This window comes from Aulostomus chinensis, chromosome 2 (assembly GCF_037954235.1).
Source record: "Aulostomus chinensis isolate RoL2024-O1b breed Wild chromosome 2, RoL_Achi_v1.0, whole genome shotgun sequence".
Lineage (NCBI taxonomy): Eukaryota > Metazoa > Chordata > Actinopteri > Syngnathiformes > Aulostomidae > Aulostomus > Aulostomus chinensis.
This window is the reverse complement of record NC_141321.1, coordinates 9470981-9492699: the sequence shown is the minus strand read 5'-3', so window position 1 is coordinate 9492699 and position 21719 is coordinate 9470981. Positions and strand designations below refer to the sequence as shown.

At 42.8% G+C, this 21719-nt stretch overlaps 2 protein-coding genes across 5 annotated transcripts; both read left to right on the top strand.

Annotated features, from left to right (window-relative positions):
- The first annotated feature begins 6630 nt into the window (after window positions 1–6630).
- LOC147269020 (ceroid-lipofuscinosis neuronal protein 6 homolog) lies at window positions 6631–14061 on the top strand. Of its 4 annotated transcripts, none has more exons than XM_086226561.1 (7): window positions 6631–6753; window positions 7644–7764; window positions 7854–7952; window positions 8440–8628; window positions 10399–10454; window positions 11338–11460; window positions 12872–14061. In XM_086226561.1, exons 2-7 carry the CDS (start codon window positions 7762–7764, stop codon window positions 13140–13142), a joined length of 741 nt encoding a protein of 246 aa, XP_086082687.1. In that variant the 5' UTR covers window positions 6631–6753; window positions 7644–7761; the 3' UTR covers window positions 13143–14061. The 4 variants fall into 4 exon arrangements, with proteins under 4 accessions (XP_086082687.1, XP_086082678.1, XP_086082669.1 ...); XM_086226552.1 differs by having other exon boundaries at window positions 6660–6805; window positions 12872–14060; XM_086226543.1 differs by having other exon boundaries at window positions 6660–6858; window positions 12872–14057.
- A 145-nt stretch (window positions 14062–14206) lies between these two features.
- calml4a (calmodulin-like 4a) lies at window positions 14207–20727 on the top strand. Its single transcript, XM_086226584.1, has 5 exons — window positions 14207–14307; window positions 14417–14447; window positions 14727–14867; window positions 15792–15980; window positions 19444–20727. The coding sequence occupies exons 1-5, from the start codon at window positions 14305–14307 to the stop codon at window positions 19539–19541; spliced, it is 462 nt and encodes a 153-aa protein (XP_086082710.1). The 5' UTR covers window positions 14207–14304; the 3' UTR covers window positions 19542–20727.
- Window positions 20728–21719: the final 992 nt, after the last annotated feature.

The window sequence follows — 21719 nt, the reverse complement described above, 5'->3', positions numbered from 1 at the left end:
GGAGGTGATCGAAGATTATAGACAGAACACTGCAATAAAAGTTTTTGTAGTTGGAGTAATTATTCTGGAACAATACATCAACTCAATCAAAACCAGACTGGCACATCTGTGGCCAGATTGAGAGACGATTGCATGTTTTTTTTAGGCCAATGAACACTTGAATACTTAGACAATAGGGTTTATGTTGCATGTAGGTAAACAGGAATATCTGGAATTGGGTTCAGCTCCCTGTGGTGTCTTTGCTTATAAATAAGGCTTATTTACCGCATGTAAATATAATAAAGTGTTTCATAAGACTTCATTTATTTTCCATCAGTTATTTTAGAAATAAACACATCTTACATCAATATGTAGGAATCATCACATTTGTACTGCACATACATTCCTAAGGTATTGAATACTGCGTGGGTCTGGGGGTCAAAGGGCCTTCAGTCACATGTCCACTGTGTCCACAGGGAGTCTGCAGGCTGTCAAGCCACCTGCCTGTGAGGAGACCTGGTCTGCCTGATGGAGCCATGATGCTGCCTGGGCCGAGTGGGTCGGTAGGAGATTAACTTTCACCTCCTCTGGATGTCACGCTGCACCTGCAAACACATCAGTTTCCAAGAGGAAGGAAAATAGTATCTTAGTATTTTTTACTATATGATTGTCCATTGCCTGAAACTATAAATCTTGTTTACTGACCTCCCCAGAACCAGGAAAGTACAGAGAACACCTTCCATCCTCTCTTCTGCTTGAGGAGGCTGATAGAAACTGGCTGATTGCTCGTTCGTGTAGCACAATGAATGGTAGTGAATTGGACATTTAGAATAGTTTAGAATCGTGTTAGGAAAATTTACAAAAATGATCAAAGATATTTTTCTCTGAATGGTCTTCACCTGCAAAACTATAACTAGGATTGGGTGTAACATTTTTGATGAAATTATGTTTTCACATACTTGTATTAGCCCTGGTGGAACGGTGGTGCAGTGGTCAGCACTGTCACCTCACAGCAAGAAGGTTTCCGGGTTCGAACCCTGGCTGGACACGGGATCTCCAGGTGCTCCATTTTCTTCTGCTTCTAATGTTAAGGGTCGGGGGGGGGGGGGGGGGGGGTTCACCCTGGACATGTCACCGGTCCATCACAGGACCAACACATAGACAACCATTCACACTCACAGCCACACCTACGGTCAATTTAGAGTATCAATCAGCCTCATCCCCTCTTGATGTCTTTGGACTGTGGGAGGAAGCTGGAGTACCAGAGAGAACCCAGATAGGAACAGGGAGAACATGCAGACTCCACACAGAAAGATCCTGTGATGGAGCCAGGACTCCAACCTGTAACCTTCTTGCTGTGAGGCGACAGTGCTGACCACTGCACCGCTTTGCCACCCCACATGGACATATTAAATCTAAATACACATAAAGCAACAGAGGAATTCATGAATACAATTAATAGCTTGAGTCTGTTTTTCCAAAAATTACCAGGCCCACCAGAATGGCCCAGAACTGTGCTACCTTGATTGATAAAATATACACGAATTTTTCAAACAACAAGGAAAGAAGGAGCTCCTCTCAGGTAGGATGTGAGAGCAGACGTGTGTAGCCGCGGTCCCCCAGTCCCACTGGATTATATTGAATTAAGTTTTGGCTATTTGAAGGACGATTCGAAGGATCATGACCATATAAATTATATGGACACTTTATTTTGAAGTTGCCTTTATTTTTTTAACTTGACTGACGTTGTTTTTCTACTTTTAAGAGACAATTAAAGACTCAATTGTTCAGAGAACACCGAGGCACTTAACCTGACTCTTCTCGTCTTTGTCCTGTGGGATAGAATAAGTCAGAGGGTCCAAGACCCAGCACTTAGTGATCATGTAGCACTAACTGTGTTGAGTGATGTTATATGTTTGTCCGAAAAATAAAAAAAGGAGGGGGGGGGGCGATTCTTCTTCTGCCACTAGATGGCAATGCCTGTGACCGAATCACAACTGAAGCACTTTTGCGCTGACTATGGGTTTTTCCTTAAGTCTGAATTCTTGCTTGTGTTGTATGTCGCTTTGGACAAAAGCGTCTGCTAAATGAAATTGTAGAATTGTAGAAGACGCTGACGCCGTTTGATTGTTTGCATCAGTCGCTCATGTGGAATGAAAACCGGAAAATATAGTTTTCAATTGGACCAAGATAAAAATGCAATTTATATAACTGACACAGTTGTTTGGCTTTTTTCAGCGCATATTTAAATCCCTAAATACATTTTTGAATCCCCCTGTGTGCATTATTAGTCGTGAGACTGATTTAACATCATAAATAACACAAGATGGATATTTTCCACATTGTAGCAATGACGCTGCTACTACAGGTTCCTTAGAAAGGCAACGCATTCTCATTGTTAATTTTATTGATCAGTCAGATTTTATTCATATGACATTCTTGGACAATCTACATATCATCTACATCTTGAGCTTGAGGACAGACACACAGGAGAAAGGAAAATGAACTGATGTAGTCCACAGTGGCTGACCAGAAGTGGCTTGGCCTGCTCCAGCAGTTCCAGGGCCTCCCTTTCTCCTGCAGCTCCTCCCTCAGGACCTTTGCCTCATCTCGGTGCTCCGTCACCCCAGGCTGCGGTGGTTCCCCTTGAGCTTCTGCAGCCTCTTCAATCTGGGTAACCTGTAGCAGATGGTCATCTTGGTGGTCCATTGCCCCAGGCTCCTCTTTTTCCTGTTGGGCCTCTACAGCCTCTTCGATCTGCAAAGCCTTCAGCAGATCTTCCTCCAGGGCGGGTGCCGCATCAAAGTGGTCCTCTTCAGCCTGTGGCTGGACCTCCAGGACCTCAGTTTCCTCGTCCTGCTCCTTCATGGCCTGCTCCTTCATGGCCTGCTCATAGGCCTCCAGGGCTTTTGCTGCCCTCCACTCTTCCACCCTGCACTCAGCCTTCCTGGCCTTCCATGCGGCCTGCAGAACCCTGGCTTCATTCCTCAGAGCCATGTTAAGTGTCGTTGTTGCATCCCAGTGCTCTTGTTCAGCCTGTGGCTGGACCTCCAGGACCTCAGCTTCCTCGTCCTGCTCCTTCATGGCCTGCTCCTTCATGGTCTGCTCATAGGCCTCCAGGGCCTTTGCTGCCCTCCACTCTTCCGCCCTGCACTCAGCCTTCCTGGCCTTCCATGCGGCCTGCAGGACCCTGGCTTCATTCCTCAGAGCCGTGTTAAGGGTCGTTGTTGCATCCCGGTGCCCTTGTTCAGCCTGTGGCTGGACCTCCAGGACCTCAGCCTCCTCATCCTGCTCGTTCATGGCCTGCTCATAGGCCTCCAGGGCCTTTGCTGCCCTCCACTCTTCCGCCCTACACTCAGCCTTCCTGGCCGTCCATGCAGCCTGCAGGACCCTGGCTTCATTCCTCAGAGCCATGTAAAGGGTCATTGTTGCATCCTGGTGCTCTTGCTCGACACCATGCCACCCAGCCTCCTGGTCATTCCCTTGAAGAGCCATCTTTGGTACTTGAAGGGGTGTTGAGAATTTGGTATATAACTTTTACCTCTGGGGGTAGCTCTTGTTGCTTTTGTGGAGCTCCAACCAAAGGCTCGGGTTGTCTTTGTCGTAGTCTTGGTAAGGCACCAAGAAGTTGGAAATCTGTTCAGTGATGAGTGGTACTGGTTCTTCTATTTGCCCTCTCAAAGTTCTTTTGTGATGTCATCATAAAAACATCTGAAACCAAAGATGAATGAAAAATTCTGAGATCACAGACATGACAAAGAAATTTCACAAGACTAAGAAGCTGACAGACATCACAGATCAAAGTCAGATCAAAGGGAGGTGATGGAAGATTGATCAGCTCCATCAAAACCAGACTGTCACATCTGTGGCCAGATCGAGGGACAATTGCATGTTTTTTTTTCGGCCAATGAACACTTGAATATTTAGACTGTAGGGTTTATGTTGCATGTAGGTAAACAGGAATATCTGGAATTGGGTTCAGCTCCCTGTGGTGTCCAAGCTTATGAATAAGGCTTATTTACCGCATGTAAATATAATAAAGTGTTTCATAAGACTTCATTTATTTTCCATCAGTTACTTTAGAAATAAACACATCTTACATCAATATGTAGGAATCATCACATTTGTGCTGCACATACATTCCTAAGGTATTGAATACTGCCTGGGTCTGGGGGTCAAATCAAAATGTGAAACTTCCTGTCACCTCTAGGTGGCACTATGGCTAAGAGTCACTATTAACCTGTAAATGTTTTCATGGCAACGTCCATCCATCCATTTTCTATCGCTTATCCTGCTTAGCCTATCCCAGCAGCCTTCAGGCGAGAGGCAGGGTTCACCCTGTACAGGTCTCCAGTCCATCTCAGGGCCAACACATAGAGACAGACAGCCATTCACACTCACAGTCACACCTACAGTCAATTTAGAGTATCAATCAGCCTCGTCCCCTGTTGATGTCTTTGGACTGTGGGAGGAAGCTGGAGTACCAGAGAGAACCCACACAGGAACAGGTAGAACATGCAGACTCCACACAGAAAGATCCCGTGCTGGAGCCGGGACTCAAACCATAACTTTCTCGCTGTGAAGCGACAGTGCTGACCACTGCACCACTGTGCCGTTCATGTCAGGATATTGCTCATAATTCTGAAGTTTGAAACAGATCCAACCATTCGAGGAGTCATATGACTGCCATGCCCAGTGAGGCAAAGACTCAAAGGTTTCAATGCCTTGTGGTCTAGAAGAGACTGCTTAAATGTAGTAAAGAATTGGATTAAGCCTCTAGGAGGTGTTTGTGAAAATACGACCTCTATTAAAGGCCAAAAAATCAAAAGGCAAATTAAACATGAGGACCACACAAAGTCCAACGATGCATTTCAAAGGTCTTGATGTTACATGAGCTGACTGACTTTCTCACATGTAGGTAAAACAGGAGTTCTCCCCATATTTTTGACTCATTCTTTGGGGGTTCGTCGAGTCATTTGTGTACATCAGTGAATGACACTAATAAATTTTCACCACCTATGGTTTTTATGTGACGTTTCATGAGGTTTTGAGCATGTTGAGGTCTTCATAAAGGCAATTAATTGTGGAGGAGAGGGAGAGAAATTCCTTAAATTTCAATAGGGCTCTCTAACTGTCAATGATTGGGCCTCAATAATAATAATGATAATAATAATCATAATATGCAATAATCATAATATATGTCTTCATACATTAAATAATTCCTAAATGATAAGAAGATTCAAAGAATGTAAAACAGTGGACCCTATGGAGCACAACTGCACGCCGCTTTTTTCCGTTGTCCTTGCTCCTACTTTGGCTGACAGGTTCAATGATTGGACTGTGGAATCGTCTCTTTCCTGTCATGGTTCATAAAAACAATTTCAATAAAGGGGCTTTTCTTTGAAATACATCTCCCAATTGTCCACGATGGGCTGCAGGGCTTCAAGCTGTTCATGGGGAAGCTGAATGAGGCAGCATGAATACAACAGGAATGAAGTTACCTCATAAATTTGAAGATTGTACATTGCAACCAAATTTATCAAAGACTAAAATGTGTTTATTTTCACAGGAGAGAGCAGGAATCCCTTGTTTTGCCCTTCAAATTGGCAGATATAAAACCATCAAGGGAGATAATGGGTGGGAGGAATTATGTAAAAAGAAGAGGATGAGGATTAGTCACACTTTCCTCTTTACTGTCCTACGAATGACTGATTTATGCCAAAGAAATCTTCATTTGGTCAGTATTTCAACCCGGTGGTTTCTGGTTACGTCCTCTAAATATTGTAAGACTTGTGAGTCTGTTTGGGGTTGGACGTCATCTTTGTGAATAACACAGTTAAGCTATAAAGTCTCCAATTATACAAATATCGGGACATTTCCATGTGGGACAATGTAGGAAACTGGTTGCAGCTCATGATTATTTTAACAAGGTTTTCCTGTCAACAGTTCCTCCTGAGGCGAAGAAAAAGCACCATCTAATGGTCAGTTGGTGTTACTACAAATCATAGAGACTTGTCACCGCTCCTCACAAACTCAAATCTCTTATTTCACTGTTCTATATCCATTTATTCAGTTTCCATTTAGCGGGACATGTATGACATGTTATGTCTTCCAGACGTGTTATAGTGTGAATTCATCACATTACCAGGAGGCCGAACTTCATTATGTGTCTAAATCCTTTGTTACCGTGTTTAAATCATGCGTTGTATCTTGTCAGTTTCTATCATGGTAAAGAATTCAGGAATCTGATCAATTCAGACAGCTTTAATTTTACCTAAAATTAGTGGACCTACGCTTTTCTACATTTAGTTTTCAACCTACTGGTGATAACAATTGTATTAGACGCTAATAAATCTGTAAATTAACGAGATTAAAATTGTTTTAGTTTTTCTGGGACATCGATGGCAGAAAAAAAAACAATTAAAATAACACTTTAAGACGAGAATAAGCTTGTACAGTGAAAAACTGAAAATAGCAATTAAAAGCACATTTGGTTAAAAAAAAAGTGAATATTCGTTGTCGTGCAAATCCATATTATATATATTTATTTCAAGGCCTCATTAGGATTGATTTCTTTTGCTGTACCTGCATGGTTGGAACGCCCCGTTCTGATCAATAAAGGGGGAAAAAATTGGTTTAATGTCTGCTTCATTTTGATTGGTTCCTGAAGCGGAGGGGGCGGGGCCGAAGCGCTAACCAGGAAGTAAACGGAGAGATGTTTACAGAAGTTGAACCCCGTTAACTTGGCTTTCGTGTTGACTTCAGGACTCTCTGGTAATAGTTAGTTAGTCCAAGAAACACTAGCAAGTAGCAGGAAATGCAGAAGGTACGACAACGACGAAGTAGAGATTTATCGCCTCAGGCGGCAACACAAAATGGGTTTGTTCTCTGAAGTTCTATTGTCAATATACAATTTAAGCTGTTTTTTAAAAATAATTATAGATTTTTAATAATAATACGTCTGCTCAAAGTAGTATAATTGTATCTGTAAAACAGCGTGCTAGCATTGCCCTGTTGTATATCGGCCGTGCTGCCCCTTCACAAGCCTGGAACTTTGTGGTATCTTGGATTACACTTGAAGCGAACCTCGCGAGCGTCGATGAGTTCGCGGTTCCAAACACACCAGCAGCTGTGTATGTGAGCGAAATAGCATCTTGTGACTTTCGTTAAGTGTCTTTAATTAATGTCTCCTTTCCTGTGTTGGAAATGTTCTGTTTCCAAGTCTAATTCACATGAATTTGACTGAAGCCATCTGAACTCGGATTTGCTGAAGCCTGTGTGCAGGCTGGAATGCTGGTCGTGGAGGAGATGGGTTCAGATAAACCTGGGGTTTGACAGAAGGCTTCACATTTCTATTTGATATATTCACAGTGGCTCCGCGGAAACATCCTGATGGGATTTACTGAGAAAACCTCACACAAAATTGTTGTGATGGAAAAACATTCAGCCATTAACCTTAATGGGTGCATGCATGTATTAATTTTTATGGTGTTCCTCTCCCCTCCCTCGTTTTACAGTTCATTTAGACTTCATGGCAACCTTGCGCATACATATGACCAGTCCTAGTAGAAGTCAGAATGTCAGAAGTCCTTTTATTCTGTAGCTGGGTTTGATATTGTATCATCCTGTATGAAAACTTTAAGTCACTTATTTTCTCTGTTTAGTGTCAATCCAGGTTTGAAGGAAAATGTTCCACAGAAGAAAAGGCGGTACTTCCACTCGGACTTGTGGTTCTGTTTGACCCTGCAGAACTGGATACTAGACTTTGGCAGACCTATTGTCATGGTAGGAAATTGCATGTTATAATGGCTCCATATTGACTGCAGTCTTGATGAATAAACCTACAAACTGGAGTTTGTTGGTGTGGTGTGTAGATCCTGCTTCCTCTGGAGTGGTTCCCCCTGAACAAGCCCAGTGCTGGAGACTATTTCCACATGGCGTACAATGTCATCACACCGTTCCTCATGCTCAAGGTGAGTGGGAACTGAGTGATCAAGCTGTTCATGAAACACTGAGAGAAAAAAAAAATGTTTTAAAAAGGTGAAAAAAATGTTCTCAGGTCCTCATCTAAACAGGATACAATCAAAGGGAAGTTAAAGGGAAGAAAACCTACTGTTCTCTGTTCCGCTCTGAGGCTGAGCCCTTTAAAAAGACCGTGGGTGACCATGGTAACCACCAGAACATGAGACAAACACACCCGCTGTCGGTTCAAATTTGTCGTCACGTGGACTGAAAAACATCATCAACTCACTGCAACTAAGCATATTGATGGATGCGTTTCACAGCAACCATTTTGATGGGCTCAACTTAATTATAGTTTCAGGTAATTTAGTGTCACAGACATTCCAGCAGGTGTTGTGGGCCTGTTGGCGATGCACGGGTCACATGGTGGAGCTGAAATCTGTTTTGCCTCAGCCCCTTACTAGATGACGGCAGTTATATATTCATTTTTATATTTAGCTGATCGAGCGCAGTCCCAGGGCGCTGCCTCTCTCTGCGGTCTACCTCTGCATCATCACATTTGTCATGGGAGCGAGCATCCACCTGGTGGGGGACTCCATCAACCACCGGCTCATCCTGAGTGGCTACCAGCTCCACCTGTCAGTCAGGGAGAACCCAATCATCAAAGACCTCAAACCGGCCTCCCTGGTAAGACCCCATCTTTGTTTGTGCACCAGTAAAGCCCAGTTTTTTTTCCTTGTGTATTTTTAAATCCATTTATATATGAAAAACAAATACAAAGAACAGAGAAGCCCTCTGATGCCTCACACACACACACACACACACCTCATATTATGTGATAAAACAGAAACACAGAGCACCGCTTAACACCAGACACCCCAACCATCTACCCCAAAGTCTGAAAAGAAAATAACTTAAAAAAATCAAGCCAAAACGAGGCAAATAGATGATTGAAAACAATCATAAATATAACACGGAAGTTGGAATGGCGAATGGTGTTCGACATGCTAACCCCATAAAGAGAGGAGGTGACAGGCTGCCATGAACCTGTCAAGGAAATGCCACCTTTGCTACATCCAGTCAGTCAGCCGGGATGTGGCAGAGGGGGGATGGGGACTTTCCAGTGTTGGTAATACATGTGTGGGTAAGGAGCGGAGCAAAAGCAACAATGTATGAATGTTTTAAAGAAGATGACTAACAAGGGACTGTGTTCTAATTGAGTACTTAGGGCTTTTCTATTTATATTTAAGAAATAAGACCAGAACTTGTGTTTACTTTTGACAAAATACATATGAATATCTATCACGTGTCACTCGAACCTGGAAACAACTTATCATGCTTAGCTTTGGAACAATGAATCCTTTGCAGGACCTTGAATTATTCTCAGAATGACACAGGATGATGCAAGGTGAGCCTCACTCGTGTCTTTTAGTAGTAAAGTGCAGTTGGCGGGGATAATAGAATACACTTTGCATCGCTGTTGCATGTTAGCATGTTATTTGAATATTTATGAATCTTTTTGTCAGGTATTGACTTCCTGTCAGGAAAGCATCTGTCTTGTGACAGCGCTGTTGTTGTCATGTTGCATGCTGGATGCAGAAGCAGGAGTATCAGATTGTACGGGCTCACCCTAGTGTATTCGTTCCATTATATGATTTCACACACTGTGTACGTACTCCTTAATGGAGTACAGTGTGTACTTACACGTCTCAGATCTCTTACGACTGGATGATGTCCTGATTTGTGTTGCCTGTTTGTTCTGTTAATCATTGTTGATTCAAGTGTGGTCCACGGCTGATTGGAGCTCTCCATTGCGGTTAATCAAGATGCCGTGAATCCCCATGGAGCCCTCTCTGGAGTGCTGCATGGAAATGGAGCATGACTTTAATTTCATAGTGCTGAGACATCGGTCAAAGTCACCAAAAAAAAAAAAAAAAAAATCACACTTCAACCTCTTAACTCTGAAGCACCAGTAGAAGTGAACCATAACTGAAATAAAGATAAAGAGCAGGTAAAATAAAATAAAATGAAAAAAAAAACATGAATGGAATTAGTTAATTTGAATTCCACTTGGGAACATGTAATTTTAGTTTAATTCATTTTATCAAAATGGGTTTTCCAGGAGCGGCCATAGAGACTGATAGTTTGGAGGGTATATAGAGAGAAAAAACAAAACTTTTCCCCCTAAATTATCATATTTTATATCACACAGACGCACACACACACACACACACACACACACACACACACACACAGGGCTCTGTAGGTTTAACATCAGATGTGGAAGGTGTGAATATGTATATTGTTTATTTTCAGAGACACTTGAGTACTCAAGAGTAACAGTAGGTGGCACTGTTGCATCTTCAGTAGAAGCTCTGCTGTTCCCATCCTGGCATTGAGCCTGACTGACACCTGTTCACCCGCACTGATTAAACCCGTCCTGGTCTTCCTCCCCAGATCGACTCCTTTGAGCTGCTGTATTACTACGACGAGCAGCTGGGACATTTAATGTGGTATGTGTTTGTGGTGATTATCCAGGTTTGGTACATTCACGTAAGGGAACTATGTGCAGTGAGGCAGGATGGAGTTGGCAGTGATTTGCTGTTCCAGTGAACATAACAATTAATTATTGGATACCAGGGTTCATCTGCACAGCAGGGGTACTACCACGGCGGTGGTGCATGCAGCGAGTCACCTTCAGCTCAGGTGACAGGTCAAATGAAGAAGTTTGACAAATGTCACCAGTGACATTTGACAGGCGGTGAATCAGCAACGTGGGAGCAGGATTACTGTAAGCACCAGGTTATTAGCCCAGCAATGCATTATGCCCATGATATTTCATGATGGGGATTTTTATTTTATCCAGTTTCATCCTTTACATCAGAAGTATGCAGAATTTCCTGTTGCACGTCCACCGGGGAAGGTTTATTTTGAGGTGCAGTTACATGTTAACACAGTTTACAGTAAATATGGTTTACAGTTACCTTTAGTTGAAGTTACCAAGTCAGATAAGTGCACCATTATCCTGCATTTAACATACAGATGATTACATCTTCTCTAATTTGTAGATACTCCTAGACTCTCTCTGCAGTGCAATATCTGTGAATTCTTCTTCCTGATTTTAATTTTCAAAACTCACATTTTTCACGGTAAAGCAGTTAAAACTGCTTACCTTTCACCATTTCCAGATATAAAGTTAAATGATCCCCAAACAGAAGCTGTATTTATTTATTTATTTGTCTTCAGTTTGCCCTGAAGGTTTGATCTCACTGGACTGACTCTGTCAATAATAAGAATAAATGTGTAATGATGTTGCATATCATTCCACTTAGCAAAGAAATACACGGATGTAACTGAGTAGCCAGTTTAAGAGCCGTGTCTCTCAACCTGTTGTAGGTATATTCCTTTCTTTATCATTCTCTTCATCTATTTCACCGGATGCTTCACTGAGGCCAAAGACCAGAGGAAGATGCCCGTCTCTGGGTGGCTGCTACTGGGACCCAGCGCCCTCTATTATTGGTCAGTTGCCTTTTTATGTCTTTAAAAATCCAATTTTTTTTTTAGAGTTCATAGTTGATGCACCAACCTTTTCTGGAGGCTGAATGTTTAGATGATACCATCGCTATCCAAAAATACTCCCTGGGATGATTTCAAATTAAAATTTTTAATCTTCTTTGTGCACCTGGTGGCAGATTTGGCCCCTGTATCAGCCTGATTTATGATGAGACAGGATGCAAACATACAAAACAAAGATGGCAATTAGATTTCCGTAGAAAAACCACTGGAAACAAAGATTGCATGCACCCAGTTTGTGTAGCACATTTTCAGACTGATGCCTGACAGTGCGCATGCTAACCCTTTAACACGTTCAGTCCCAGGTGAAAGGAGTCTCAATCGTTTGACCTCATTTGGGGATTTTAAGCATTCACATTAAAGAAATAAGGAAGTATGAGCTCTTGCAAAAGGTGCGCTGCTTTGCTCTGCATCGCAGCCCCTTAATGAATAAAAGGAAGGAAACTGAATCTAAACTGTGTGGATGTTGGTCAGTGACATTTATTGGAGGATGTAACAGTTTTTTATTTAATGTGCAAACCAAATGTTTTACTTTAAATTGTTGACGTTTAAATCGTTTAACTGTACAGATCACCTAACCAGAGGCAGACTCACATGCCTGTGAGCTACAATTGATCCATCAAACAGTTTAACCCCCCCCAAAATATGTAACTTTTATATTCAATTCTTAATAATTATAATTACTGTTTTAATAATGACAATTTACTAACCGTTTAATTATTGAAAAAATTCTCATAAAAGATGGTCCCTAATTATTCATTAATTTTTTCATAATTTAATCAGATGGCAGATCAACACTAGGCCTGAAATTGATTTTTTTTTAAATTGTTTATTTTCCTGAAAACATTTTGTTTTAGGTTGCTAATCCACGATGTAAAAGCTTGAATAACATTTTTTAATGATAATTACAAAGAACATTATTGTACATCAATGAAGCGGTGAGCGGTGTTCTATCACAAGCCCGACGCAATATACAACAACTCGGAGGCACCTGTAGGAAATTGGGAGGGAACCAATTCAAGTTGTCATGCTTACGAGCTGGGAAATAATGTAACGTTATCGGCAACTGTGCTGCATGTTCAGCTACTGTAGGAATGTTAAAAAGATGGGATGTGTCATCTGCTCTCCCTCCAGATGCCTTAAGACATTCATGACAAGAGGACTATAATTGATGATTGGCACCAAAACAAAAAAAAGGGGAAAAGTAAAAGCTGCTGGCCCTGTTTGGAACGTAATGCTGATGGAATGAAACACCCTGTTTTCTTTCTGTTAGTCTCCCATAATTCCAGTGTCATGTGCCATGAATTAAATGCAGTGCGTCACTCACATTATATTTTTCTTTTTTCTGCTGCCCAAGGTACTTGGTGACTGAGGGACAAATCACTGAACTTTTTCTTCTCACCTTTCTTGCCATGGTTGCCATGGTGATTTATCAACAGCAGAAAGGTCTCAGCCCAGACGGCAACGGACTTTTTCTCTTCTGCTCTTTTTGTGCCACTGTGCTCCTGGTGGCACTCTGGGTTTTCTATCTATGGAACGACCCGGTGCTACGCAACAAGTACCCAGGACTCATTTATGTGCCAGAGCCTTGGTCCTACTACACTTTACATATCAAGAGGAACCTCTGAGTCCAGGCTGTCCAGGTTTTCCGAATTATTTTTCCAGGAATTCATGAATGTCTTGACTGAAGAAGCCAGAAATGTTGTGCACCCACGTGATTTTAAAGGCTCTGTCGACTTTCGCCACTTCTCCAGAGGGAACGTGTGTGTGTTTTCTGTATTCATACACACGCTTCTCACATGCAGCCCACTCTGTTACATTTATGAAACACTCTGAGGTATTCAGAGACCGGAACCTTCTCTCTGTTCACGCTTAACTTCGAAAAGCAAAGAGACTACAAATTGTCTTTTAAGTGGTCCCTTGTTACAGGTACTGCCCTTCAGTTGTGCAGTGTGTTCTTTTCATCATCTAACAACACCGTGGACAGTGTGGACATTTGAAAGCCCTCTTAGGAGTGGGTTTAAACAAAGGTGGAGGATTTTTGAGCTTTTCTGCGCATACCTGGATGAGTGGTTGAAGCCTCCCTTGTCCTCAATATTGAACTGCCTGATTTTATCAGCAGCAAAAAGGAAAAACAGAAGAGGCTCTGATAAGTAACTCTAGAATGAAGATTAACAGACCAGTGTAATGCCCGACTTTTCTCTTTTGCATGAGCTTGACCAGCTGTGTGTCAGGAATATAGTTTAACGTAAAAAAAAAAAAAAAAGATTAAAATTGTTCCAGATGTTACTGAAGGCTTGTTACTGTATGGATTATGTATGATATGTTACGTACATCTTCATTGTTGTTGAATTTGATGTGTTAGTGTTAGTTTTTTGTTTTTTTTGTTTTTGTTTTTTGTTTTTTTGCTACTGCCTTTTAGTTTTTTGCTACCGCCTTCGGTCAGTTCGTGGCTTTCAAACCCTGCTACTTTTTAGACGGTCCCTAACCGGCGAGGTCCATACACGTGTGTTTACAGTCATTAAAATACTCCAACTGACCCTTGGCTGTGGTTTGCTTTCCTCCTGCCGTTTCTTATTTGACCCCGAGGAGACGTGATAGTTGGAAGTGTTGGGGTTAAAGGGAACGCACGATTCAACACTGTGGGTTTGTTAGCTGCGTTTCCACGGCAACCTGTATCCAATTACGTGGAGGCGGACAGGTGGTGGACTTTAAACAGAGGTGGACGTACAGGTGACAGGAGCTAAGGAAAGTTCTCCTCTTCCTGGAAAGAAACTAAGACACACTACAATGGTAAGAGCGGTGAATCGCTTCTATTTGGCTGTTTCTAAAATTGTATTTAATATCTCGCAGCAGGTTTTGTTTACTTGACAAACTCTGGCATAAAATTTCCCCCTTGCAGGCAAAATTCTTCACACCAGTTCAGATCAATGGTAAGGGTTGTCACCGTATGTTGGACTCCATCTTTTCCATGATTTGTGTGTGTTTGCGAGTCATCTGTCTACTTTATATGAGTGCCACTATTATAATTGAGGCTCCAATAGAATTAACTAGTAAAGCTGAACGAGATCAGACTTTGATCCCGTTCGGCTTTGTGACTTCCTGGAAGGTAAAGTCAGCGTATTGGTAACTTTACCTGTTGTCTGATAACTACTGTCACTTGAGTAGATTGTATGTGATGCGTGTCAGTGCTTGTCTGATGTCCCCTGCAGAGTTCAAGGAGTGCTTCTCCTTGTATGACAAGAAACACAAGGGGAAGATCGATGTCAAGGACCTGATCACCGTCATGCGCTGCCTGGGCACAAGCCCCACGTACGGGGAAATCGACAGGCACCTTCAAGTTCACAAAATCGGTACAGCACACCAAGTCACGCTGCTTCTATGGCAAAAAGAAATCAAGCGCTCCCTTTCTAAGCAGCATTTGTTGTCTTTCTGTCCTGGCCTCACCAGTCAGCGCTGCACTGATGCCATTTTGACCTGTTAGGTGAATATTCTGCCTCTGATACACAAGGATTTGAACCGTACTTCAGGGATGCACATATATTCTCCGTCTTTATCGATTCATACTTTAAAATTCAGAAATAAAGACTATAGGCTGATAAATCAGATTCTCAAAAACTCACGAAACGAAACATTCACCTGACCTGGTGAACTGTACCGTATCATACCCCAACTACAAGCTGACATGTTTTTGACCATTTCTACTAATCCTACTTCAACAACCTCTTTCTGGAAGCTTCGGGTCGGTGCATACAGGAGACTTAGCGATGGATAATTGAGATGCTTCCAGGTTTTCATCACGTTATGATAAGCCGGCGAATTTGGTCAGATGTTGGTCAAAGTTGAAACGTTGGCCGAAGACGTTTACCAGCTGAATTTTTAGTCATTGACAGAGCACCACCTAGTGGTCACACTGTGTTGTCTTCATGTGATTTACAGCTACATAATATAGTAACTGTGCGTTCTGTAGCTCCATCTAGTGGACATAGGAAGTGAGTATCTAAATCAGATTCTGGACACATGAGTCTGCACATTCCTGAATAATAACGTGGCCAGGTTTCACCTCTTTCTCACTTTATGGAAGTGTGACCCATCCTGACACACGCCAGGGGCCGATTATCACCGCATGCAGCTTTCTAGTTCGTCTCACAATGCATGACAAGGTTAGAAAACGTGATTCCCAGCAATGAAGTGGGAATAACAGTGCTGATAAATCTGTTGATGCTGTTTGAGAGGAACCAGGAAGACAGTCTCAAGTGGACTTTTTTTTTGTTTAGAGAAGAAGGGCGAGCTGGACTTCTCTACGTTCCTGACCATGATGCACAGGCAGATCCAACAGGAAGACCCCAAGACAGAAATCCTAGAAGCCTTGAGGATGACAGACAAGCAGAAGAAAGGACACATCCAGGCATCGGAGCTCCGAGCCAAGCTCACCATGTTAGGAGAGAAACTTACTGACAAAGAAGGTAAATGCCCTCAATAAAAGGAGGAATGACTGTCAGAATGTGAATGTGTGTTGACCTATCGAGACACGATGATGCGTAAAAACTAAACTACAGCAGAATCTTGCAGAGCCTCTAAACAAAGAGCAGGATTGGGGGCTTCCATTGTGCTTTAATTCAGAGTAAGAGCACAGATGTCTGCTGGTCGTCGCCGTGCCGTCTGCTGCTCTTCAGACAGATGCCTCAAATACGCGGCCGTGAAGTCACGACTTTTAAAGCTGATATTTTGAGTCACGTATGTGTTATATATGTTGCTATAGCAGATGTTCCTGTTAAACTTTGCCGGTGTGACTTGTAATGAGGTAAACACATGTAACGGTATTCCCCGTGAGCAAAAACTCAGCTTTCAGGCTGCTCTCAACACTTTTTTTTTTCTCTTCCAACTTTCAAAAGCGAGCTGACTGCAAATAGCAACTCAGGAGAACTGGAGGACGCGCTTGTGTCATGAGGACAAGGAACTGAGAGGTGTAAGATTCACAAGCATTCTTTATACGCTGTCACTCATGCAAGGCCTCTCTGGTGTAGTCCCAGAAGAAAAATGTAGAGCTGGAAAACAGGGTGGGACTTGTTCACTTTTTTTTTTTAATGCAATCCCTTAGGTCATAAAAATACATAAGAGTCCCATATTCTTTCCCGTTATGGATGTGAGCATAAACAATCTTACTCCTGAATGCCAGAGTGAGTGTTTTGTTGAAAGGGAGTGGTGAGGATGTGACTGTGTTTTGGGATTTTAGGTTCGACTTGTTTACGCTCTAAGACTGTAACACGTTGTTGGTTATAAACCCAAAGAAATCAAAATTACAGGTCCACCGATGTAACATCAGAGGGTTCCTAAATCCCTCTGAAGCGCAAGCCCCCACGCAAACACACACTCATACACACAAACACACACACACACATTGCTCACAAGAGGCAGAGACTGTAATTTCAGCTGTATTAGCCTGTCATTTCTCCTCAATGCCAAGGGCGTCACCGGAGGCATCAAATGTTGGTGCAGGTGTCGAAAGAGGGAATTGCTCAGCAGACATCAGTAGAACACACACACACACACACACACACACACAGAGGGTTTAATTGATACATTTACCAGTGATTTTTATTGGGCAAGCAGAAAAAAGTGAGCTGTTGTTACAGAGTCAAGAGCGGGTGAATCCTGTGGTTAGACAAAAAACATCCAATTACACATAATTTTCTGACAAAATGACTTCACGTGGTTCATGAGCTTCTTCTGAGGAAAAAATGGCCTCAATTTCCAGTTAGCTCAATGCAGCCGATGTTCATTTCCTAAATTATTGTTCCAGTGAGGGTAGAATGGACGATGAAGGAGGCTGATTTTTGTCTTGAGGCTTATGAGTGGGAGTCCACAAACAGCTTGGTGACATCACGTTGGCTTTGCCCACATCCATGGAGCAGTCAAGGCGCACAGGGCACAGACACTCAAAAGGCAGACAGAGAAATGCCTACACTTCACAAGGCGACTTGGTGATGATTAATGTGCTTATATTAATAATATCTACAGATGCTAGTATCATTTGGCTCCATATTCAGCACAGTTCATTGAGCACATCCTTCAGCCACAATTAGTCCTCGTCTTACAACGTTCAGCCCTTTTCGCTGCCTTACATAATTAAACTGCCTCTGGCAGTGTGGCGCCTCAAACAACTCCGTATTAGTGGATACGGTTTCACGGCAGCAGCTCAAGTTCAAATGCATTCTTCCAAAATGGGAGGGTGTGATCACCGAGTGGAAGAAAGCCCCTCGGTGTGGCTGCTGATCGGAGGGGCGGCTCTTGGTACATCCTGCGTGAGCCTGTGTCCATGATCAATAGTCGACCAAACTGACGCTTCAGTTGTGTATATGTTGTGTGAAAAGGTGTGTGTTCAAGCAGGTTATTAAAGTCACATCTCCACTATGGAATGTGTCTATTTTGGAATGAGAAATGCATGCTGGGACTTCCCCTTTACATCAGGCCTGTTCATCCTCTTCTCCACTAAGCTATGTGTTGAATACTGACTGCCCAAAATAATTTTTTTCTTTTTTTAAGTTGGGCAAACCAAGTCCCTACTGGTTTGCACCAGAGGAAGTTGAATTACCTGTTCTAAGTATACAGACTGGGTAAGTGGTTTGGTCTGGGATTCTCCTGGGATTCTTAAGTCAGAGGCTTCCTTTTGCTTGTTTGTTGGAAACTCAGACAAATCAAGCATTTCCTGATGTCCTGTTCCCTATAAATGTGTGAACGAGTCATCTCACATTAGATTCCATACGTCTGTTTGGCTTCTTGTGTATGATGGAGCATAAATGTCAGTCGGCCTTACTCTCAGTGGACACGGATACCCATGACAGACGATCTCCACCTTGAATTCAGCCCTGATGCAGTCAGATTCCGTCAGGGATGCATTTCTTCACTCCGTGATGGTGTGCACGTGCAGCGAGTGTTCTGGGTTTGTGATGCTTCTATTTTTCTAGGCTACTACGACCAGCTGTTAACCCCGTTTCCTGCTCTGGGCAAGTCCACCTTCCACCATCTTGTTGTTAGGGCCTGAGCCAGTCCCTGGCGAAGACCCTATTATTTTTCTTCCTTTTTTTTTTAACTTAAACTAAAAATCCTTATTATCATGGAAAGATTTTAGTTAAATCTCCTGCATCCCATCCAGTAAAAGACATTGAAGAGTCCTGCGACTCAACATAAAGGCTCAAGACACAGGGTGGTTGCTGAGCACATCGCGCGCCAGCGGGGGAGCACGGCGGCGTCACTGCAGCAGAGACAGACGTGGACTGGAACTAAAAAACAATCCCGCTCCTATTTGTGGCAGCCACAGCGGTGAGGACGGTCTCACGCCGTTAGCTGCTGCTGTAATACACAGAGTTTCCTGAGGATCCATCAGACGCTTGTGGGCTTGAAATTACAATCCATGACTAAATGAGATGAAAAAGAATCAGAAAAGCAATGATGGATGATATCAAAGTCATCATTTCACAGGAAATCAGTTCCTGCTTGCATGAATATAACAGCGATGTAACATCTTGCTGTAGACTGTGTATTGTAGCCCAAAAACCTGGCATCAGAGAGATTTTCTAACAGCCTGGCATGTTGAGGCCATTATTATGTATTTTGTGCGCGTTCAACAGTTGTTTGAGACGTTACTGCAACCTGTGAAACTCCTGCTGGGTTTTATGGACTAAAAAAAACTTCACCCAACCCTCCGACTTAAATCAAGAAAGAGGAAAACAGGAGGATAACTGAATAGGGCGGAACCAAGGATGCAGGGCTAAGACTGATGATTTAAGATCAAGCATTACCATACAACAGCAGTGAATCGATCCATCCCCAAACTGGGCCTGACCGCAGTTCCCCTCTGACTCGCTGAAGGTTCAGACGAGATCTGTGACATGTAACTGAGTGGTTTCCTCTCTCATCTCTACCCAGTGGACGAGCTGTTCAAAGAGGCCAACGTCAAGTCAGATGGGACTGTCAATTATGAGGAGTTCACCCAGATGGTGACGCTGCCACCCGTGGATTACTGAGGACGCCAGCCGTGACGGCGTCATCTACCGGATGCTGGGACTGATGTTCCTCTGCTGGCGAGCAGTCAGGAACAAACACATTCTGAACTTTTATTTTCCTCGTGATTGCTTATATTAATTCGGAGCCTCCATTGTGACCAATAATCGCCGCTTGTCTCTGTAAGTGGAAGGAGCACTGCTCTGCTGAGATAACATGAAAACACTCATCACGTGTGTTACGTTTATGCCGCTCGTGTTGTCGTTTCGCCTGACGCGTCAGCTTTACACACACGCCATCGTTAATGTGTAATTGTATCATAATTGGCACTTTGCTTTGATGTGACAAGCTTGAGATTTGATGGACATATTCGGTTGAGGACATGACGTCAGTCACTCGGTCATTTCTGTCAAGGTGTCGGCTCATGAGTCTCTCCTGTGACTAAATTTACATTCGTGTGAGGCACATCTTGTTTCACAAAGACCAGTGACGCAAAATATGTTTTCACAAGCTTTATTTTGTCACATAAAGCACATTTCATAAATAAACATATGTAATAGAATATTACTGATTAATAAATGATTAACATTTTTCCTAAAAGGTAATAGCTATACCAACAGTTCTTATACATGGAGTTGATGATGTGTTTGAAGACATCAGTCAGCCAAACGCCTGCTGTGATAAATTATGTTACAGTGTTCTAGTTCTATTAAAGGGCATCTGTAAATGTGGCCAGAGTCTTGAGTTTGTGCTTGGGAACCACTAGAATCATTTAACCTACAAATATTTTCCGAAACAAAGTACAGAAACGACCCGTTCAACCCTCAAGGAGAAAGAGAAAAAGAAAAGATCTTATTTGCAGTTTCATACTTGGGAAATCTCGACTGCACATTCCCTGACTGTAAGCGCGGAGATACACTACTCACAATAAGTTAGGGATATTTTGAGAGACTCAGTGGATTTCATACATACGGTGTTTGTTTCACTACAGAGATTTTTGGGTTAGGGATGCAATTGTATTGGGGTGATAGACACACCTCATTTTGTGTTTTCCACGTAATGGGCTCACTGTATACAGTAGGCCTTACATAGGCAGGCATCACCAGTCAGCGCAAAGCAGATTTGGTTATTGTGGATGGCTCAGTCACTTCACGTTCTACCTCAGAGACATCATAGAACCCATCATCATCCCCCAATTTTGCCAGCACACCCCCAACTTTCTGTTCATGGATGATAACGCTCCACCACATCGTGCCAGAATTGTCACAGCTCGACTTCAGGAAGTCGGAGTGCCTCATATGTTATGGCCAGCAATGTCCCCTGACCTGAACCCCATAGAGCACGTCTGGGACCAGCTGAAGCAGAGACTGAATGATCGTACCCCACCCCCACGTGACCTGGCAGAACTGCATGTAGCACTTGTGGAAGAGTGGAACGCATTGCCTCAGAACAACATCATGAGGCAAGTAAGGAGCATGAGACATCGCTGTCAAGCTGTCATTGTGGCAAAAGGTGGAAACACCCGCTACTGACATTGTCAATTTTTGTTATTTGGGGCTATTCTTGTAATTGTCGAAATTTTTGTGGTATTAGATATTAAACTAATGAAAATGGTGTTTCTTCTCATTCATTATTAGTAATACCAAAGGGAACTTTTACATATTTCATTAAAATTCTCAGGTTTTCAAAAAAAGCACTCATGTAAATAACAATATCCCTAACTTATTGTAGTAGTATATTTCTGCTCATAGTTGCAAATATACTTGAGCCTCTGCTAAACCCTCCCCAAATTGTCCAATCAGATTTGTAATTTGCAGGAAGGCAAAACAGCAAATTGGGATTATCTGAACGTGTGGAGCCTTCATCCAAGGTTGCAATTTCCTTCTGTCAAAGTAACACAAGTTTTTCTACAGCACTTTTCCTGGAGTGCAAGCACAGGTACGTTTAGCGTGAACCTCGGTGGCCGCGCCAGGAGAAAACTAAATGGAAAGCAGCCCTTTATTATTCACAACTGGCTTTCTCTTGTGCATGAGATGCATCCACGTTTGCTGCTCCACAGTACGTCGCTACCTTGCTAGCCTTTTAGCTTGACTTACCTTCAGTGACATAGTGGTACTACTGAGGTAGCATCGTAGTATTACTTGTTCATGTTATTTTGTCGAATCGGGTCATTTCTGACAGCCCTGCAAGGGACCGGCACC